Source organism: Carcharodon carcharias, chromosome 4 (assembly GCF_017639515.1).
Source record: "Carcharodon carcharias isolate sCarCar2 chromosome 4, sCarCar2.pri, whole genome shotgun sequence".
Lineage (NCBI taxonomy): Eukaryota > Metazoa > Chordata > Chondrichthyes > Lamniformes > Lamnidae > Carcharodon > Carcharodon carcharias.
Genome location: NC_054470.1, coordinates 36,805,733 through 36,822,791, shown reverse-complemented (window position 1 = coordinate 36,822,791; position 17,059 = coordinate 36,805,733). Strand labels below are relative to the sequence as shown.

At 39.4% G+C, this 17,059-nt stretch overlaps 1 protein-coding gene across 5 annotated transcripts in view; it reads left to right on the top strand.

The window, feature by feature from the left end:
* Positions 1–17,059, top strand: part of fancc (FA complementation group C) — a 233,431-nt gene that overhangs the window by 118,085 nt on the left and 98,287 nt on the right. Inside the window, exons 5-9 of one of the 5 annotated variants that reach the window (XM_041185533.1) lie at positions 1,326–1,427; positions 5,976–6,040; positions 6,577–6,612; positions 9,989–10,153; positions 16,816–16,869. In XM_041185533.1, the coding sequence (XP_041041467.1) occupies positions 1,326–1,427; positions 5,976–6,040; positions 6,577–6,612; positions 9,989–10,153; positions 16,816–16,869 (422 nt within the window). The remainder of the gene's footprint in view (positions 1–1,325; positions 1,428–5,975; positions 6,041–6,576; positions 6,613–9,988; positions 10,154–16,815; positions 16,870–17,059) is intronic. The other 4 variants (XM_041185534.1, XM_041185535.1, XM_041185536.1 and 1 more) reach the window with 4 other exon arrangements.

Below are 17,059 nucleotides of genomic sequence, written 5' to 3'. Positions count from 1 at the left end.
ATGATTCAATAATAATGGCCTCAACTGTCCTGTAAGTGGAAAATCAAAAGTGTTAGTTATACTGTTAATATTACCACTTTTTCTTCAGTCATGTTTGAAATATGAAGTCATCCATTGGGAAATTTGAGTCTCTAAACCTAGCTCAGTGTTGAATCTGCTAAAGAGGATTGACTTAGTTTTGAGCCACCTTGGTGCAGATGACCCCCTGCTTCTGTCTCCTCTTCTTTAGGCAAGAGGGGAATATAATCAGTGGCTTTTCATTAGATAACTGACATGCAGCTTTGCATCCTTGCTAGGCAGGTGGCAGGTAGCAGAAGTTTCAAATAGGAGCCAAATATTCTTTCAGAAATGGATTTCTTGAATTGGGTAATTGATATTTAAATGCATGCATGCTGTCATGTTCACTGGTACCTCACTGCTGGTAAAATTTCTAATGCTAGAAAAGACTGACACAATAATCATTGCTTCCTCCTTCTGAACTGCCTGGTTATTTCAGATTTTAGATTTTTAAATTGGCTTTACATCAGTTGCAGTTCCCTTGCCTCTATTGTGCACTCATGGTGTCAATGCTGTATTTGCTGAAGATATATTCTAAGTTTTTCATTAAAATTATGTCTGAATTTTTTCATCAACAACTTGCATTTATATAGTGCTTTTTAACATAGCAAAACTGCTTTAGGTGGTTCTCAATTTTGCATTTCAATACCTCGCTATGTCCACAATTGTCACTAACATGTCATTTGTCACAGAAATATCAAACATTAGACCTAGAAGGTTGCAGAATAGTGGTTCTGCAACAGTCCTGTCATGTATTGCCAAGGTATTTCTTGGCTAATTTGATGTCAAATCTTGTACATATCCCACTTGCAGCACATCCTGCCTTAATTGTAATCTGTTGCTTACCTACGATAATACTAAATCCAAGCAATTTTTCCAAAATTCTCTACAGCTCATCTAGAATAATATCACTGACAATACCAGCAGCAATTTTGTATTTCAGCCTCTGCACCCACTTACTTTGTAAATTTATTTTCATCAGCTTGTTTCCAGCCGCTTCTGACATAAAATGGTCAGTTCTCCACTTCACAGTTTCTTACAAGTTCTGTTCATAGCAGTGTCTGAGCAGAGACTGATGTATCAGTTTGCTTTTGAATTATGGTGAATAAAGATTAACATTTTGATTTCATCATGTGGAGTCAATTGAGCCAATTCCTGCATTCTATGTAATCTAAATGCATTTGGTTTGGTTTGATATCATTTTTATGGAGACACTAATGTGGAATTGCATGTTTACCATTAAATTAATTTTTCTTTTTAACAAAAAGAGCTCGCTGCAGAGTTTGACTGGTGTCAATCATGGAGTAAGAAGTTTTATTCAGAGTTTACAATACCCAGAGGAGGAATACCACTCTAAATTGTTGACAATTGTAAGTAAAATAAAAGAAGGTACCTTATTAAGTGCTAATTAGAACATTCACTTTGTATGTGTGTGTTATAGTTAGTCTATGCAGCCCTAAATTTCCTGTTTGTTTTTGATGTAAATTAGAATAATTTGGGTCATTGTAAATAAGAAATGGTCTAGGAAAGCATTACATCAGTTTTTTAGGCCCTTTTTCTGCTGGTCTAAAATTCTGCTAAAACTGGTGCCGGCTGCATAATAAGTCTGACCACATGTGGCTCTTAGCAATGCTGGATGTGTGTTTGTCACTGGCATCGTTGTTGCCTAGGACCATGGGGTTGGGTTTGGGGTTAAATTTTAAATGCCAGGTTTCCATAACAGCATTCCTTATGTATGTGCAACTTCTTGAATTCTTTCTAATTCATTGGTCAGCACAGTTGACCGATCTGTGGTGCAGCAAAGGCTCAAAGGGTGAGAAAGAAATTTTAAAAATCCTTTTGGGAATGTATTTTATAAGTGTTGTATAAACATAGAACTATGCAAAATGGAGAAACATAGGTTACATTTTAATCACGTGTGAGGAAATTATTTATAGCTTACCCATTTCAATCATTACTTCTTCCTTTCATCATCACTTAGCACTTTGCTCGTTTTCTCCCTACCTAGCTTTAATATTTTGAAAAAAGATTATTTTAACATAATCCAAATAGAAGCCTCACTCACCATCACTACTAAACTGAATTCTTTAAGCCTTGTTGTAGACTACCTGAAGATGATAAAAAGCCAAAAATAATAAAAGTGCATTAGCTATGGGTAATTTATTACCTTTCAGCGTGCAGTACTTTCATCTTGGCAGAATTCCATTACCTATTTTGAGACAAAAACACTATGGTTTGGCACATCCACTCAGCACTCACTCATCAATTCATGCCTTCATCTTAGGTTTCTGTTCAAAGTTATTCAAATTCCATTTAATTTATTCCACCTATTCTTTATTCTACCTTTTCACTCTGGATAAAGATACTAGTTTAACTGTGGGAATATAAAACGGTCTTTTTCAATTAAATTTCACAAGCAAATTGATTTTAGAAAATAGTCTCTGTAGTTTTCCCCTTTCCATGGGGGTATGTCTGAGGTTCCTAGTCTTCAGACAGCACATTTTATAATTAACTGCTCCTTGGCAAGGTCAGCAGTTGTTCTCCAAGAGTACTATGTACTGTAACTGAATTCGCTGGGGATGTCTGTAAGGTAGCCACACTGACTCTTTCACCAAACACTATTGCTGTGACCTTTTTACTAGGAAAGGTGTACAATTTAGTTTTAAAAAAAATCCATTCCACCCAAATGTTGAGCACTCTGTCCTGGAATATAGCAAACTCTGAAATTGAGTTAATGAAGAGGATAGCTAGATTATTCATTTTGACAGGTGGTACTTAAAGCACATTTTCTTCTGAAGTATTTAATAGTTGCATAAAACTCTGGGTAGACTGCTTCCGGAGGACTCCGTTCAGTTAACTGCACCTCAGGGAAGATATATTGGCCTTGGAGGATTCACCAGAATGATACTAGAACCAGTAGGATTAAATTATGAGCACAAGTTGCACAGACCTGTATTCCTGTGAGTATAGAAGATTTTGGGGTGATTCTCATTGAGGTGTTTAAGATGATTATAAAATTTGATAAGGAGATGGGGAAAAAAACATTTTCTCTGGTAGAAAATCTGAAACAAGGGGGAAATAACATTTAAATAACAGCTAGGTCTTTCAGGGGCAATGTCAGGATACAGTTCCTTGCGCAAAGATCATTGAGGCTAGGTTAGTTGAAAATAGTTGCAGTTAAGTGTCAGCTGGTGCACTCTCCGTGGCAATGTCTCTACCAATCAGAGTCCATTTGCTAACTAGTCTATACTCTCTTCTCACACAGAACAATTGGCTGTTCCCTTTACATTTGGTATTCTTGTGGCATGCCTTGATGAGTGCAAAAAGAAAAGCTTCAACAAAAATGTCTTTTTTTCAGCAATACTTAGTTAAAAATGTTGAAACTGACATTGATTATTTTTTTTATTGGGAAAAGGTATTGAGGGACTTGGAAACTAGACAGTAGATCGAGTTAAGATTTAGATCAGTCATGATATAATGACAGAATAGGCTCGAGGAGCTGAATGCCCTATCCTGATGGCACTCTCCACTCCCGAAGTATGCTGTTCCTGTCTGTCCAGATTCATGAGTCTTTTATTTAATTTCTGTACCATTAGCATAGCCCAAGGCAGCCATGGCACAGGCCTAGTCTGGACCTAGTACCTGCAGAAGGAGCAGGAATTTTAAATTGAGTTGTGCAACATGCTGTCCTGGAAAAGTGAGGCAGAAGGCTTTCATGCCCCCTCCTACCTCAAGAATGTGGCTGTAATGAGTCATATTGCAGGCATAAACCAACCTCTGCCTCTCCCCATCTCCAAGAAGCTCAGAAATCATGGGGCAGTCTGGTGAAATGGAGCTGTTTCATTTTTTTCTTGACTTTTCCAATCTGGGAAATCAATGTTCCCTGGGAGTAAGTATCAGTAAAATCTACCCTTGCATCTCAAGGGCACTTTTTTTTGTAATTATTTTCCTTGCTATATAACTATAAATGTAAATGAACCCTGTGGTTCTGATGAAACAGAAATCAGACAATGGAAAATAATATTACGGTTATAAAAGCAAATTATTGCGGATGCTGGAGATCTGAAATAAAAACAGAATTTCAATTTGCCATTTCAGTGAACCATCTTGTTTTCAGGCTCACATTTCTGTCCTCGGCCTGCTGCAATGATCCAGTGAAGCCCAATGCAAGCTGGAGGAACTGTACCTCATCTTCTGATTAGGCACTTCAGAGCCTTCTGGACTTAACATTGAGTTTAGCAACTTCAGACAACGGACTCTGTCCTCCATTTTGAACATTTTCCCCCCAAGTGCCAGTCTGTTCTCATGTTTTTGCTTTCAGACAGAGCTGACCTTTATTCTGCTATTAACACCTACTCTAGACCATTGCTTTGTTTCTTTACTACTACCATTACAACTCCCATTGCCTTTTGTCCCATGACATCCTTGTCATTTAATCACCCAGGCCCTCTGACCTATCCCAGACTTTCCCTTTTGTTCTTCCTGACCCCCCCTACCTTTTCAACAGCATAAAATCCATCATATTTCTACATCTCTTCAGTTCCGAAGAGCAGTCATATTGGACTCGAAATGTTAGTTGCTTGTTTCTCCCTCCACAGATACTGCCAGACCTGCCGAGTTTTTCTAGCACTTTCTGTTTTTATAATATTACAGTTGTTTTTCTGACTGGCTGATAGTATACAGTGGTGTTCCCCAGGAGTTGGTATTGGGGCCACTGCCTTTCTTTATATATATTAATGACTTAAACTTGGGGCCTAATTTCAAAATTTGCAGATGATACAAAACTTGAAAGTATAGCATACTGTGAGGAGGATAATGATAGACATCTAAAGGATATACTTTGGGTGGTGGAATGGGGGGACAAGATGGAATTTAATGTGGCAAAGTGTGAATAGATACCTTTAGTAGGAAGGGTGAGGAGAGGTAATATAAACTAAAGGTTACAATTCTGAAGGAGTGCAGGAACAGAGGTACCCAGGGTTATATGTGCACAAATCATTGAAGGTGGCAGAGCAGGTTGAGAAGGTGGTTAAAAAACATATGGGATCCTGAGCTTTGTTAATAGAGGCATAGAGTACAAAAGCAAGAAAGTTATGATGAACTATAAAAGTTTGGCCTCAACTGGAGTATTGTGTCTAATTCTGGGCACAGTCATTTAGGAAGGATTTGAAGGCATTAGAGGGGTGCAGAGAAGATTTACGAGAATAGTTCCAGGGATGAGGGACTTCAATCTGTTCTCAACCTTCTTTTATCTAAAGAGATAGGTTAGAGGTGTTCAAAATCATGAGGAGTCTAAACAAGAGTAGATAGAAACTGTTCCAATTGGCAGAAAGATTGAGAACCAGGAAACACAGATTTAAATGATTGGCAAGCAAACCAAAGGTAACCTGAGGAAGAGCTTTTTCTCTCAATAAAATCTGGAATGCACTGCCTAAGAGTGTGATGCTGATAAGTTTGATTGTGGCTTTCAAGAGGGGATTGGATAAGGAAAAGGAATTGCAGGGCTATGGGGAAAGGGCAGGGGAGTGGGATAAGTTAAAGTTTTCTTGTAGAAAACCAGCGTGGCCTTGATAGGCTAAGTGGCCTCCTTCAGTGCTGTAACTATTCTATGATTCTACAATTAGCTTAATATTGTAAGTTTCTTTTGAGAGGGAAATTAGAATCATTCTGAGCTATCAATCCTCTAGTTTCCTCTTCAAACAAAGTGTTGGCTTCATCAATCACTTCTTTTATTTGGTAACATTTTCTGATTATTTCTTTCTTTTCACATGTAACTTGCATTGACTATTATGCCCATAATAAAAATTGAACTTCTGAACACTGGAAAGTCAGAGTGAAATCCCCCTTGTGGCCAAGGAAATTCGATAGCTTGTGATTTTTTTTATTATTGTTTATGATTACCTATTTCTTTCTTCCAGATGGTCTCCTCTTTAGTTAAGGAACTTCAAGGCTATCAGTGTGACAGAAGTTCCTTGTTTCTAAGGTAGGTGGTTGGTTCGAGACATAATGTGGAATTATTTAAATTAATTAATTAAATTAATATCCCAATAAACAATTGGGATTTTACATTTGCTGAAGATAAAAATTTAAAATCTAGGTAAAATTTTACCATTCTAAATCTTTCTGCCCTATTAATAGCATGAAAAATTAATGTATTGATATGTCGTAGGGTGCATTCACATTGCAAATTTAATTTCAGTGTCAACCTGATTTTATAGAGATGCACTATGAAGCACCCTGGAGAGATGACATAGAATATAACTCTAGTACAATGTTCAATCTTGTTTGCTGAGTGCCTGGAGGCACAATTTAAACCTACCTGACATTAATTTAAATGTCTTTACTGTAGTGAATGTAGAGGGAGAATCCCTGTTCTTTAAAGATTTGAGTTGAACAGCAGAGCTGTATTATCATGAACAGAACCAATTATTTCTATGTTCAGAAAGCATGGCTTTAGTTTATCTTAAAACTGCTCTTATTTGAATATAAAAGTATACGTTTGCTCTCTCTATCCCTTAGATTTGTATACTCCACCATGGAAAATGGAGTGGACAGGTGAGCTACCTTAAAGCCTCTGATCATGCTGCTCTGTAGTAGATATCAGGAAGTGCCTGAAGAACATCGTAGCTTGATATGCTCTAGGATATTTTTGTTTTAATTATCTTTCCGCCCTCTTCACGAACATTGCCACTTCACATCTTCCAGTGTCAGCTTGGCTGCCGTTGGAACTTGCTGTGCAGATATTCATGAGTGTGAACCTGTATCCTGTCATTTCGTAGTGCAGCTTTTTGATGTCTCCAAAAAAAGAATTTGTTGATAGGTCAGCTGTTGGATTTTATTAAATCTGATTGTACAATGCATTATCCTGTTTCTTATTCTGTAATTACCATTTCGTTAAAAACAGTATAAACCACAGAATTTTAAAATTTCTTTAATGGAATGCGAGGGTCCCTGGCGAGGCCAACATTTGTTTCCCATCCCTAATTGCCATTGAGAAGGTGATGGTGAGTGCCTTTTTTAAATGGCTGCATTCCTTCACATATAGGTACACCCACAGTGCTGTTAGGAAGAGGATTCCAGGTTTTTGCCCAAGCGACAGTGAAGGAATGGCGACATAGTTCCAAGTCAAGATAATATGTAGCTTGGAGGGGAGATTGCAGTTGGCGATGTTTCCATGCATCTGCTGCCCTTGTCCTTTTAGGTGGTGGAAGTTCTGGGTTTGCAAGGTGTTGTCTAAGGAGGCTTGGCGAGTTGCTGCAGCTCACCTTGTATATGGTACACACTGCTGTCACCATGCACTGCTGGTAGAAGGAGTGAATATGGTGGTGGATGGGGTACAGAACAAGGAGGCTGCTTTGTACTGGATGGTGTCAATTTGGAGTGTTGTTGGAGCTGCACTCATCCAGGCAGGTGGGGAGTACTCTCCACACTCTTGACTTGCACCTTGTAGATGCTGTAGATTGGTTTAGAAAGAAATCCTTAACACTAATTTTGATGACTATTAAGTTGCTTATTAATCATCAAGATGCTTGCTTTATGGATTTTCCCCTTATACCAATGTTCTTCTTGGAACAATAACTAATAATCCTGAATACTTTAAAGTAGAAACTTGTACTAATGTAGTCTTTTAGCAAATCCTCAGTATGACTCAAAGCATATATCAAAGATTTTTAAAATTTTCATTTAAAAAGTTATGAATATTTTGGGACCTAAAACTCAGCTTCTAATTGAAAAAAACTCTATTCTCATGTGTACCCAGGTATGGTTATAGGTTCCATCACAAGTTTTGTTGCTGTGCAACAATTCCAACCAGTTGTTTTGTGGTGTTGCATCTGTTGAAATTCTGTCTTATTTTAGGAAGAAAGCATCTCTTCAGGATTCATTTCATGGCTGCTTAGGACACTATGTTTGCAACAACAAATCACATTGCGCCTAGCTGGAGGCCTGGCACTCTAGAAAATACTACCTTCCAGTATTTCAGGAGTGTTAATGAACAAAATCAAGTTACATAATTGTACCTCTCCTACACAATTTTCTAAAAACTGTGGTAATGGATCAACTGGCTGATTTTAAAACTACACAACTTGCCAATTAGAAACAAAAATGACTGCAATTTTAGTAGTTTCAGTGATTCAATGCTGGGAGACATTAATCATTTAGCAATGCTTTTCAAAAACTTCTCTTTGCCAAACAAATAATTTTAATAGCCTAATAGAATTTAAGTTCTGCCACATATGTACAATGTGGAACTGCACAAATTTAAGATTTTTCAGTTAGGAAAGATATTTGTAATGTACTCTTTGGGATCATGATTAGTGTTTTGTTTTGGTGAAATTCACAGATGTCTTGGAATAGTAAAGCAACTTTTTAATGCTAGGGGGTCAGAAGGGATGTCTGGGTGAGAAAAGTGACATTTGTTGTCTATTTTGTGCTTGCATCATTATCTGGACCCTGAAAATCCTTGGATCGGAATTCTAGCAGTAACGCTGGGACTGCTTCTCCTGGTGCTTTCCAGTGCTGGAGCTGGAGTGCCAGTAGGTGGGCACTAATTTGCATGGTATAGGTGGGCACAAGAATCACTAGGGTACATTTGTTGTGTGTGCCCATCCACCTTAAGGTGTGGAGGTTGCTTAGGTCTCCCTGAGACCCCTACAAGGCAACACCCCCTTGACGACACTTGCCTTGTAAAGGCTGGATGGAGGTTTATTTATCCTTGGAAAATTTCAGAAACATTACACCTGGGTTCCATTGGAATGATGGTGGGAGACCAGGAGAAATGTGTGGAATTTTGGGGCCCTGGAATGTCCTTAGTTCTTCCTCGTAACCCTCCATTTTTGTAACCAGGTACATATTTTGCACAGCACACACAAAAAGTTAAAATATCGTTTAAGAATCTCACTTTTTACTTTGAAATGTGCATTGTACCTGCATGTGTGAAACTAAGCTGAATCAGCTCATTGTAATAGAAACCAATAGAGAAGCAGAAATTCATGATTCACTTGATCAGACTTTGAACATGCAACATTTTGAATTGCTGAGCACTAGTTTTGAACTTGATTGAGGATACCTGACCTCCATTGAGGACACCTAAGTTTCTCCCAACCCCAGTTGGCAGATTTCAGCCATTACCTATTTGATGAAGAGCAGACATCTTAAACATTGTTCGATGCTGAGGTTCATGTGTTAGTGTTGCTTCCTGAACAATTTGGGCAGATATGGCCTCCCGCTGAGAGTCCTTAGCCCCTTCTTCCTCTACTTGTCCTGCTCGGTGTTATCTCTGCTCATTCATCCAGTCATTCCAAGAAGAATGCCTTCTAGTGCATCAATGTTTAGGCTTGTGCAGAACCCTTGAAATCAGGAAAAGTGCTTTAACACCTGCCAAGCTGCTGCCTTTTGAAGCTTAAAACTATGGAAATGACCAAAAACATGTAGAATTGCAGCAATAGCCAGAAGAAATAAATCAACAACTAACCTGTTGATGAAGTAGTTGATGATCCCTTTAAATAACGCCGATTAGGGGCTTGGGGTGTTTTCCTGCTGCATAACATGTTTCAGTTGTGCGAGGTTAAGAGGGAGCATTGGCTGGATCATGGAATTTCCAAATGGCAGCACTGGCGTCAAATCAGCATTGTATGCTGATTGACACCATAATTTATCCGCTGTGCATACTTCCGGTGAACGTTAAGTCCATGCATGTTAACCCCTTTACCATAATGGCATGTGGCACACTTCACATCAGAAGTATGCTTCAGACTCTACCAACTTGGCAAGGGAGGCAGCAGCCTGGGCTGGCTGGCTGACAGGCAATATCAAGGGCTCAAGCAGTCTTGGATGAGAAACAGATGTGTATTTCCGGCATTTTCTGTTCATATTATAAATTAGGAGAAAGACTGTTAAAATTTTTGTATTAAGACATGGTGTTTTTTTGTAGGCTACCACCAGAACGACGGAGGACCTATTCTGTTCTCTGCGTACCTATTGTCACATTACCTGAAGTTTTTCCTTTGGTGGAAGCTCTTCTGACTTGTCATGAAGATGGTTTGGATGAAACTCTTAGTGCAGAATTTCTAGAGTCTGTCAGCAATGGCCTTCTGCAGTAAGTAAACTCAAGATTTTGAAAATATGCCTTTGCATTCACAGCAGACAATCCAGGAATGCTGTCAAATCTACAAGTGAAATGATGATGCAGCAGCAATAGCTTTTACCCATCAGGAAATACTGAACAGGCTAGGTTTTTTCCCTCAAGAAAAGAGATGGTTGAGGGTGTGACCTGATAGAGGTGTTTAAAATTGTGAAAGGGTTTGATAAGGTAGATGTAGGGAAGATGTTTCCACTTGTGGGAAGTTCAAACTAGGGTCAATTAATAGAAGATAGTCACTAATAAATCCAATAGGAAATGCAGGAGAAATGTCTTTATCCAGAGAGTGGTTAGAATGTGGAACTTGCTACCCTATAGAATGGCCAAAGCAAATAGCATAGATGCATCTAAGGGGAAGTTAGATAAGCACATAAGGTAAAAGAAAATAGAAGGTTATGCTGATTATGGTGTGGGAGAGCTTATGTGGAGCATAAACGCTGGCGTGGCCTGTTTCTGTGCTGTACATTGTAATAAAAACTTGCATTTATATAGCATCTTTTATTTGTGAGAATAAAAAGGGGAGAACAGGAGGTGAGACCTATCTTGGTCAAAGAGATGCGTATTAAGCAGGGTCTTAAAGCAGGTGGGATGGGTAAAGCAGTTTAGGGCATGAATTTCAGTGTGTGGAGCGTAGGTATCTGCCAATGTTGGGGTGGAGGGGAAGATGCTGGTGCCAAAGAAATGGTGATGCAGGGCGTTGCAGGGTTAAAGAGATAGGGAGGGATGAGGCCATGCAAGGATAAGTGTATTTGGATGTGCTGGGGTATTGGTGATGTGTTTATAGTTAGTATATAGCAGTTTTTCCTGCTGTAAAATTCAGATGAGGAGATGGCCAGGCTCCCTCTGATGTCCACTATGTTCAAATATCCTGCCAACGTTGACCGCCTGGGTTCATTCATGAAGAATGCACAAATGCATTCAAGGGAAGGTTGGATAAACATTAAGGGAGAAAGGAATAAAATGATATGTTGACATGGTTAGATGAAGAGGGGTGAGAAGAGGCTTGTGTGGAGCAATAACACAAGCTTAGACCAGTTGGGCTGAATTACTTGTTTTTGTGCTGTAGACTCCATGTAATCCAACAATAAACATATAAGATACGTTAGGAAAATGTTTGTTGCATGTTACCTTTGTTTCCATTTAATATTGAATTTGCCTTTCTGAATAAAGGGTGGCGTTATATCGGTATGTTTTATGGAATTTATTTTTTATTCCATTTTGTAAGTGGTGCCATTTTTAAATCATCTCCATGTAGATATAAATTCTAATTGATAAAATTGTGGTGGAAAATACAATTAATATTGCCTTGTTTGAGTAACCTTTTAATTAGTGGGCAAACTAAAGTATCTGGAGGTGAAGCTCCAAAATCTCCATTATTATGTGATCCTGTGTGAATAAATCAGCCCAAACAAATGATGTGGAATTACATAAATAGTGCTAAACCTCTTTTTACATTTAATATTTTTGGTCAAAAATTTTAAAAAGCTTTCAATAATGCCTGGAAAACATCCCATCATTTGAAATTTTAGTCCAGAGGAAGTGGGTTCAATACTGACCGCTACCTGTATAGTAATACACCCCATGACAAAATCCCCTCTCCAATTAAAACAGTTTGCGATTACACCTGCTTTCTCCCAGTCCAAGGACAATGTTTTAATGGTCTTGATGGTCTAGTTACGGTGCTACTCAGCTAAAGTGCTTTTACTAAAAGTTGTTTTCCATTAATAATAAATGATCTTGAGATAGAAAGTCATCCTGTGACAATATTTATTGCTGTTTATCTCGCAGTCAAATCTAATAGAACTTTTCAACTTCTTGACTGAATATCTGGGTTTTAAATTGTGGGCACTTAATATGGTTTAGAAAGCTTGAAGATATAATGGAGAGGGTTTGTAAATGCAGTATGAAAATAACAGCAAAACAGTTTTTTTGGCTGCTGCTTGTATACGTAACAATATATAGGTGCCTGAATCAGCTAAGTGGTAACACTCACCTCTGAATCTGAAGATTCTGGGTTCAAACCCTCTAGGCATAATCTAGATTGATGTGCCATACTGAGGGAGTGCTGCACTTTTGGAGGTGCCAATTTTCATGATAAACCATGACCGAACTGCCCTTTCAGCTTTGTGTGAAAGATCTTATGTTGCTATTTTAAAAGGAGCAGCACAGTTCTCCCAGGAACCCTGGCCAACAATAATCCATCAAACAACACCACTAAAATAGATTACAAAAGCAAAATGCTGTGGATGCTGGAAATCTGAAATAAAAACAGAAAATGCTGAAAATGCTCAGCAGGCCTGGTGGCATCTGTGGAGAGAGAAACAGAGTTAATGTTTCAGGTTGATGACCTTTCCAAAAGGCATACTTACAATAATAAGACCTTGAGACCTTGATAGTGCACACCAATTAACAGGACTCTACTTTAGCAAAGTGAATTATGTGGTATAATACTCTAGTTGTTATCAAACTCGATGGAGCTATTACAGGGTCCAGCACAAAGGTGCTGAGAATGCTGCCCCATGCTGTATGTACATGAGCCCAAATGAACTGTGACTGCCATGGAGTTGGGCAGCTGGAATGTTAGGGAGTAGTGACAATGGAAGGGCTGCTGGCACCCTGTACAGTACTACATTTTCTTAAAACCCATAAATAAAACAGGATACAACATCCCTTTTTATTGAATCTCTTGGGCATATTGGACGGAGAGGGTAACTTGTAGGTCCTTCATTTACTTAAGAACTCGGCATAATGATCCTAGCACGCAAGAAACATAGTGGATTTGAGTGCTACAGATACTATCAAGGCACATGCTAATGTGTCACAGAGGAGGCTTCAGGGTTCAATGATCCAACCATCCCCCATCTTGAACTTCCCTTTCCAACCAAAGTTGTTGGATGTGTTGTCACTTCCCAAATTCATTCCCATCTTTCCCAAAACTCCATGTCTGAATTCATTCAGGTTTCTGCCTCTGCAGTAGAGCAAAAGCTCTTTTCAAAGTCACAAATTACATCCAATGTGACTGTGACAAAGGTAAACGTTCCTTCCTTGTCCTTCTCGACTTGTCTGCAACCTTTGAAAAGGCTGACCACATCATCCTACTCTATTGTCACCCAGCTAAATGGGACTGCTCTCACGTGGTTCCATTCTTCTCTATCTATTCATAGCCAGAGAATCATTTGCAATGACTTCTCATCCTTCTTCTGGTGTCCTCCAAGGATCTATTCTTGGCCCCTCTCCTATTTCTCATCTACATACTATCCCCCATTGACATCATCCAAAGACATGGTGTTAGTTTTCATCAATACTCTGATGACACCCAGCTCTATCTCATCACCACCTCTTTTGACTACTCCGTCATTGCTAAATTATCAGACTGCTAATCCAACATTCAGTACTGGATGAGCAGGAACATCCTGCAATTAAATGCTGGGAGGGTTAAAGCCAAACTCTGTTCCCTAGTTACTGACTCCATCGCTCCCTGGCAAGAGTCTAAGATTAAGCTATTCTGTTTGAAACCTTGGTATCACATTTGATTCTGAGATGAGCTTCCAAACTTGTATTCATGCCATCACTAAGGCTGGCTATTTCTACCTCCGTAACATTGCCTGACTTCGCCCCCTACCTCAGCTTACCTGCTGCTGAAACCTCATTTAATGCATTTGTTACCTGTATGCTCGACTATTCTAATACACTTCTGGCTGGTGTCTCACATTCCGTTCTCATCCTTGTTTGCAGATCCCTCCATGGCCTTGTCTTTCCCTATCGCTGTAATCTCCTCCAGTCCCACAACCCTCTGAGATATCTGGGCTCCTCTCGTTCTGGCACTTGTGCATTCCCATTTATAATCGCTCCACCATTGGTGGCCATGCCTTCAGTTGCCTCAACCCCAAGCTTTGGAATTCCCTCTGTACACCTCTCCACCTTGCTTTCCTCCTTTAAGACACTCCTTAAAACCTATCTCTTTGACCAAGCTTTTGGCCATCTGACCTGACCTAATCTATCCTTATGTTGCTCAGTGCCGTATTTTGTTTTATAATACTCCTGTTATGCACTTGTGATGTTTCATTATGTTAAATGCACCATATAAATACAGGAGTTTGTGGTTGATCCATGGGGGGCCTTTTATGAAGGCAACGCTGGCTAGAGAGCTGGCAAGAGACCCGCGCAACTGCCTGGGATGGCCTGCTAATATTATATGCCAGTTTGGGCAGTTGAGAGGCCACTGGTGGGTCTCTCACTGGTAACAAGGACCCGAGGTGCGGAGGTCCTATCCATCGAGAGCTGCTGACCAATCAGAGGCTGCAGCTCTTTTGCTCAGCAGTGCAACTGGGAAGGCAGTGGCTGCTTCAGGAAAGGCACCTGTCCGAGACCCTGATACTCATTGGACTCTGCCAAGTGATAGTGGAAGGAATTTCACAGGGCAGGGATTGTTGGGGCGGGGTTATAGAGTTTGGTCAGCAAGGGCAGAGGGTTGGCGCTCTTTAGTACAAGTGGCAGTGGGATCAGGCCCTTAATTGTGCATTGATTGCCCACTTAAGGGCCTGAATTGGCAGTGGGGCAGGAATGCCTTCCATGGGCCTTCCCACTACAGTCTTAATCGGGGTGGAGCTGGGAAGGTGGCTGGTTGTCTAACCACTACTGTCCGATTAAATGCCCTTCAAACTTGCCATTGGGGAGAGCATAAACTACCGTCCATAATGTGGGGAGTTCACATCCAGTGCATATCAATATTCAGGGCAGCAAGAGTCTTATTACTGGCCCTTAAATCGTCTACATCTGACGTGGTCAAACCACAGCCCGCGGGTATTTCTGATCCATCTCGCAGCTGCAGAGCTGGTGAACGCACTGTGTACTGAGTGCACATGCACAACTGCTCCTGGTAGTGAAAGTAAAATGCAGATCCCAGAGAGCTTCAAGGGAAGCACTTCAAGGCCAAGGGAAGTACTTGTAGATAAGTTGAAGTTTGCCTTGGAAATTGGAGGCAGACTTGTCTCGTGAGTGTGGCTGCTGTGTTAAAGTGGCGAACACATCGAGAAGCAGTGAAAACAGCAGAAGGTAAGTGTACATGTCAGATTATTTATTAGATTACTGCAGTTTTGATTTGCTTTTTGGTTTTGAAAGTATGTACACTGCAATTTCAAAACTTCAATTTATTTTACACTTAGATTTTTATACCCCTTATGAAAAGTCAGTCAACTCTCATATAATTTTGTTTCTCCATTTTTCTCATTCCTCCTTGAAGAGGCTGAATCTTGCTGAGGCCTGGTGTCATGGGTGGTGGCAATCCAGGATTTGAATTTGGGACCTTCAGGTCTGCATTGGCATGGAATAAATTGAAGAGTGCATTGACCGACTAGAATGGTTATCTATCTATAATCTATGAAAAATCTTGCATCTGTGTATTAGCCCTAACAACATTTTATATTACTTTACATGATAAATTCCTGTAGTTACATTTATAATGGTACCAAGAATATGGAAATTCAGCTAAGTGGGAAGATGAGAAAAGCTGGTAGTGTTCTCATTAGAGCAGAGAAAGTTAAGGGCAGATATAATAGAGGTGTTCAAAATCATGAAGGGTATTGATTTAGATAAATAAGGGAAAACTTTCTGGTGGCAGAAAATTGGAGTTGAAAAAGCAGTTTCTGTTTCTGCTAGAGGTTTGGATTTTTAGAAGATGAATGATGAATGGAATAAGAAGTGATTTTAGGTTAGGGTTTTGTATTTTGAGAAAATTGAAAATTGGAAATGTGTTTTCTGACAGATGTGGAACAGATTACATATGCAGTTGGTAGTGCTTCTTTTAAAATGCGCTGAGAGATTATGCAACTATAGGAATGAGAGGATGAGAAAGGATATGGATCACTGTAGTCCCCACAAGATATGGTAACTGCCTCTGAGATGCCTTTGGTCTCTCCATAATTTCTTTTTTGTTTTCTTTACTGTTTGTCCCTTGGTGGTTCTTGCAACACCCTATTGTTGACCACAGTAAAGCAGCATTTAAATTGGCAACACAAAAGCAAAATACTGTGGATCCTGGTAATCTGAATTAAAAACACTAAGTGCTCAACATACTCAGCAGGTCAGGCAGCATCTGGAGAGAGCAAAAGAGTGACACTGGACTTTGCAATTGTTAAATGAGGAGGGGCAATCAACTGCATTGTTCATATTAAACCAAGAGGGCATGACAAAGAGGGTACATTTAGTTTTATTATTAAATGTAGTACATTGTTATGATGGTATAATTATTATATTAAAGGTTCTATGTTTATTTATAAAAAAATTCCATCATAATTGTTTGTTTCTTGAACACTTAAGGCCCCCCCGTACAATTTCCATATCCAGATGTGGCCTTCTGGCCAAAAGATTTGCCAACCCTTGGTCTAATTTCACATGAGTAATGCCATTGGAGATTCACTAGCATCTATCTGCTGTACATAAAATGCATCACAATAACACTCTTCAATTTCAGACTTTTTAATTGGTTGAAATAAACAACAAGCAGTAACCTTGTGGCTATCTAGATTCACCTGTGGCTATGTGATCTCATGAAAATTGATCAGGTGTGAAACCCAACCTGCCAAACCTCTCGTAAAATATGGAATTTTTTTCAATTGCAGATTTTCACTCCTCCTCCACTCTAGCCTGCCAACAGAGGACAGATTTACAATATGGTAAAAAATCATTTTAAAAACACTGGATTTTTCACAATAGCATGGTAGAACTTATCCATAAAATTGTCTTTTGGGCCTTGGAATGCTTTTCATTGGAGGCTCATTCATGTTGAGAAACTTGTTGCAGTTCGCCTTCAGTGCTGTAACCTTCAAGAACTTGATAGCCTGCTTCTTACTTCATCTGTATGTT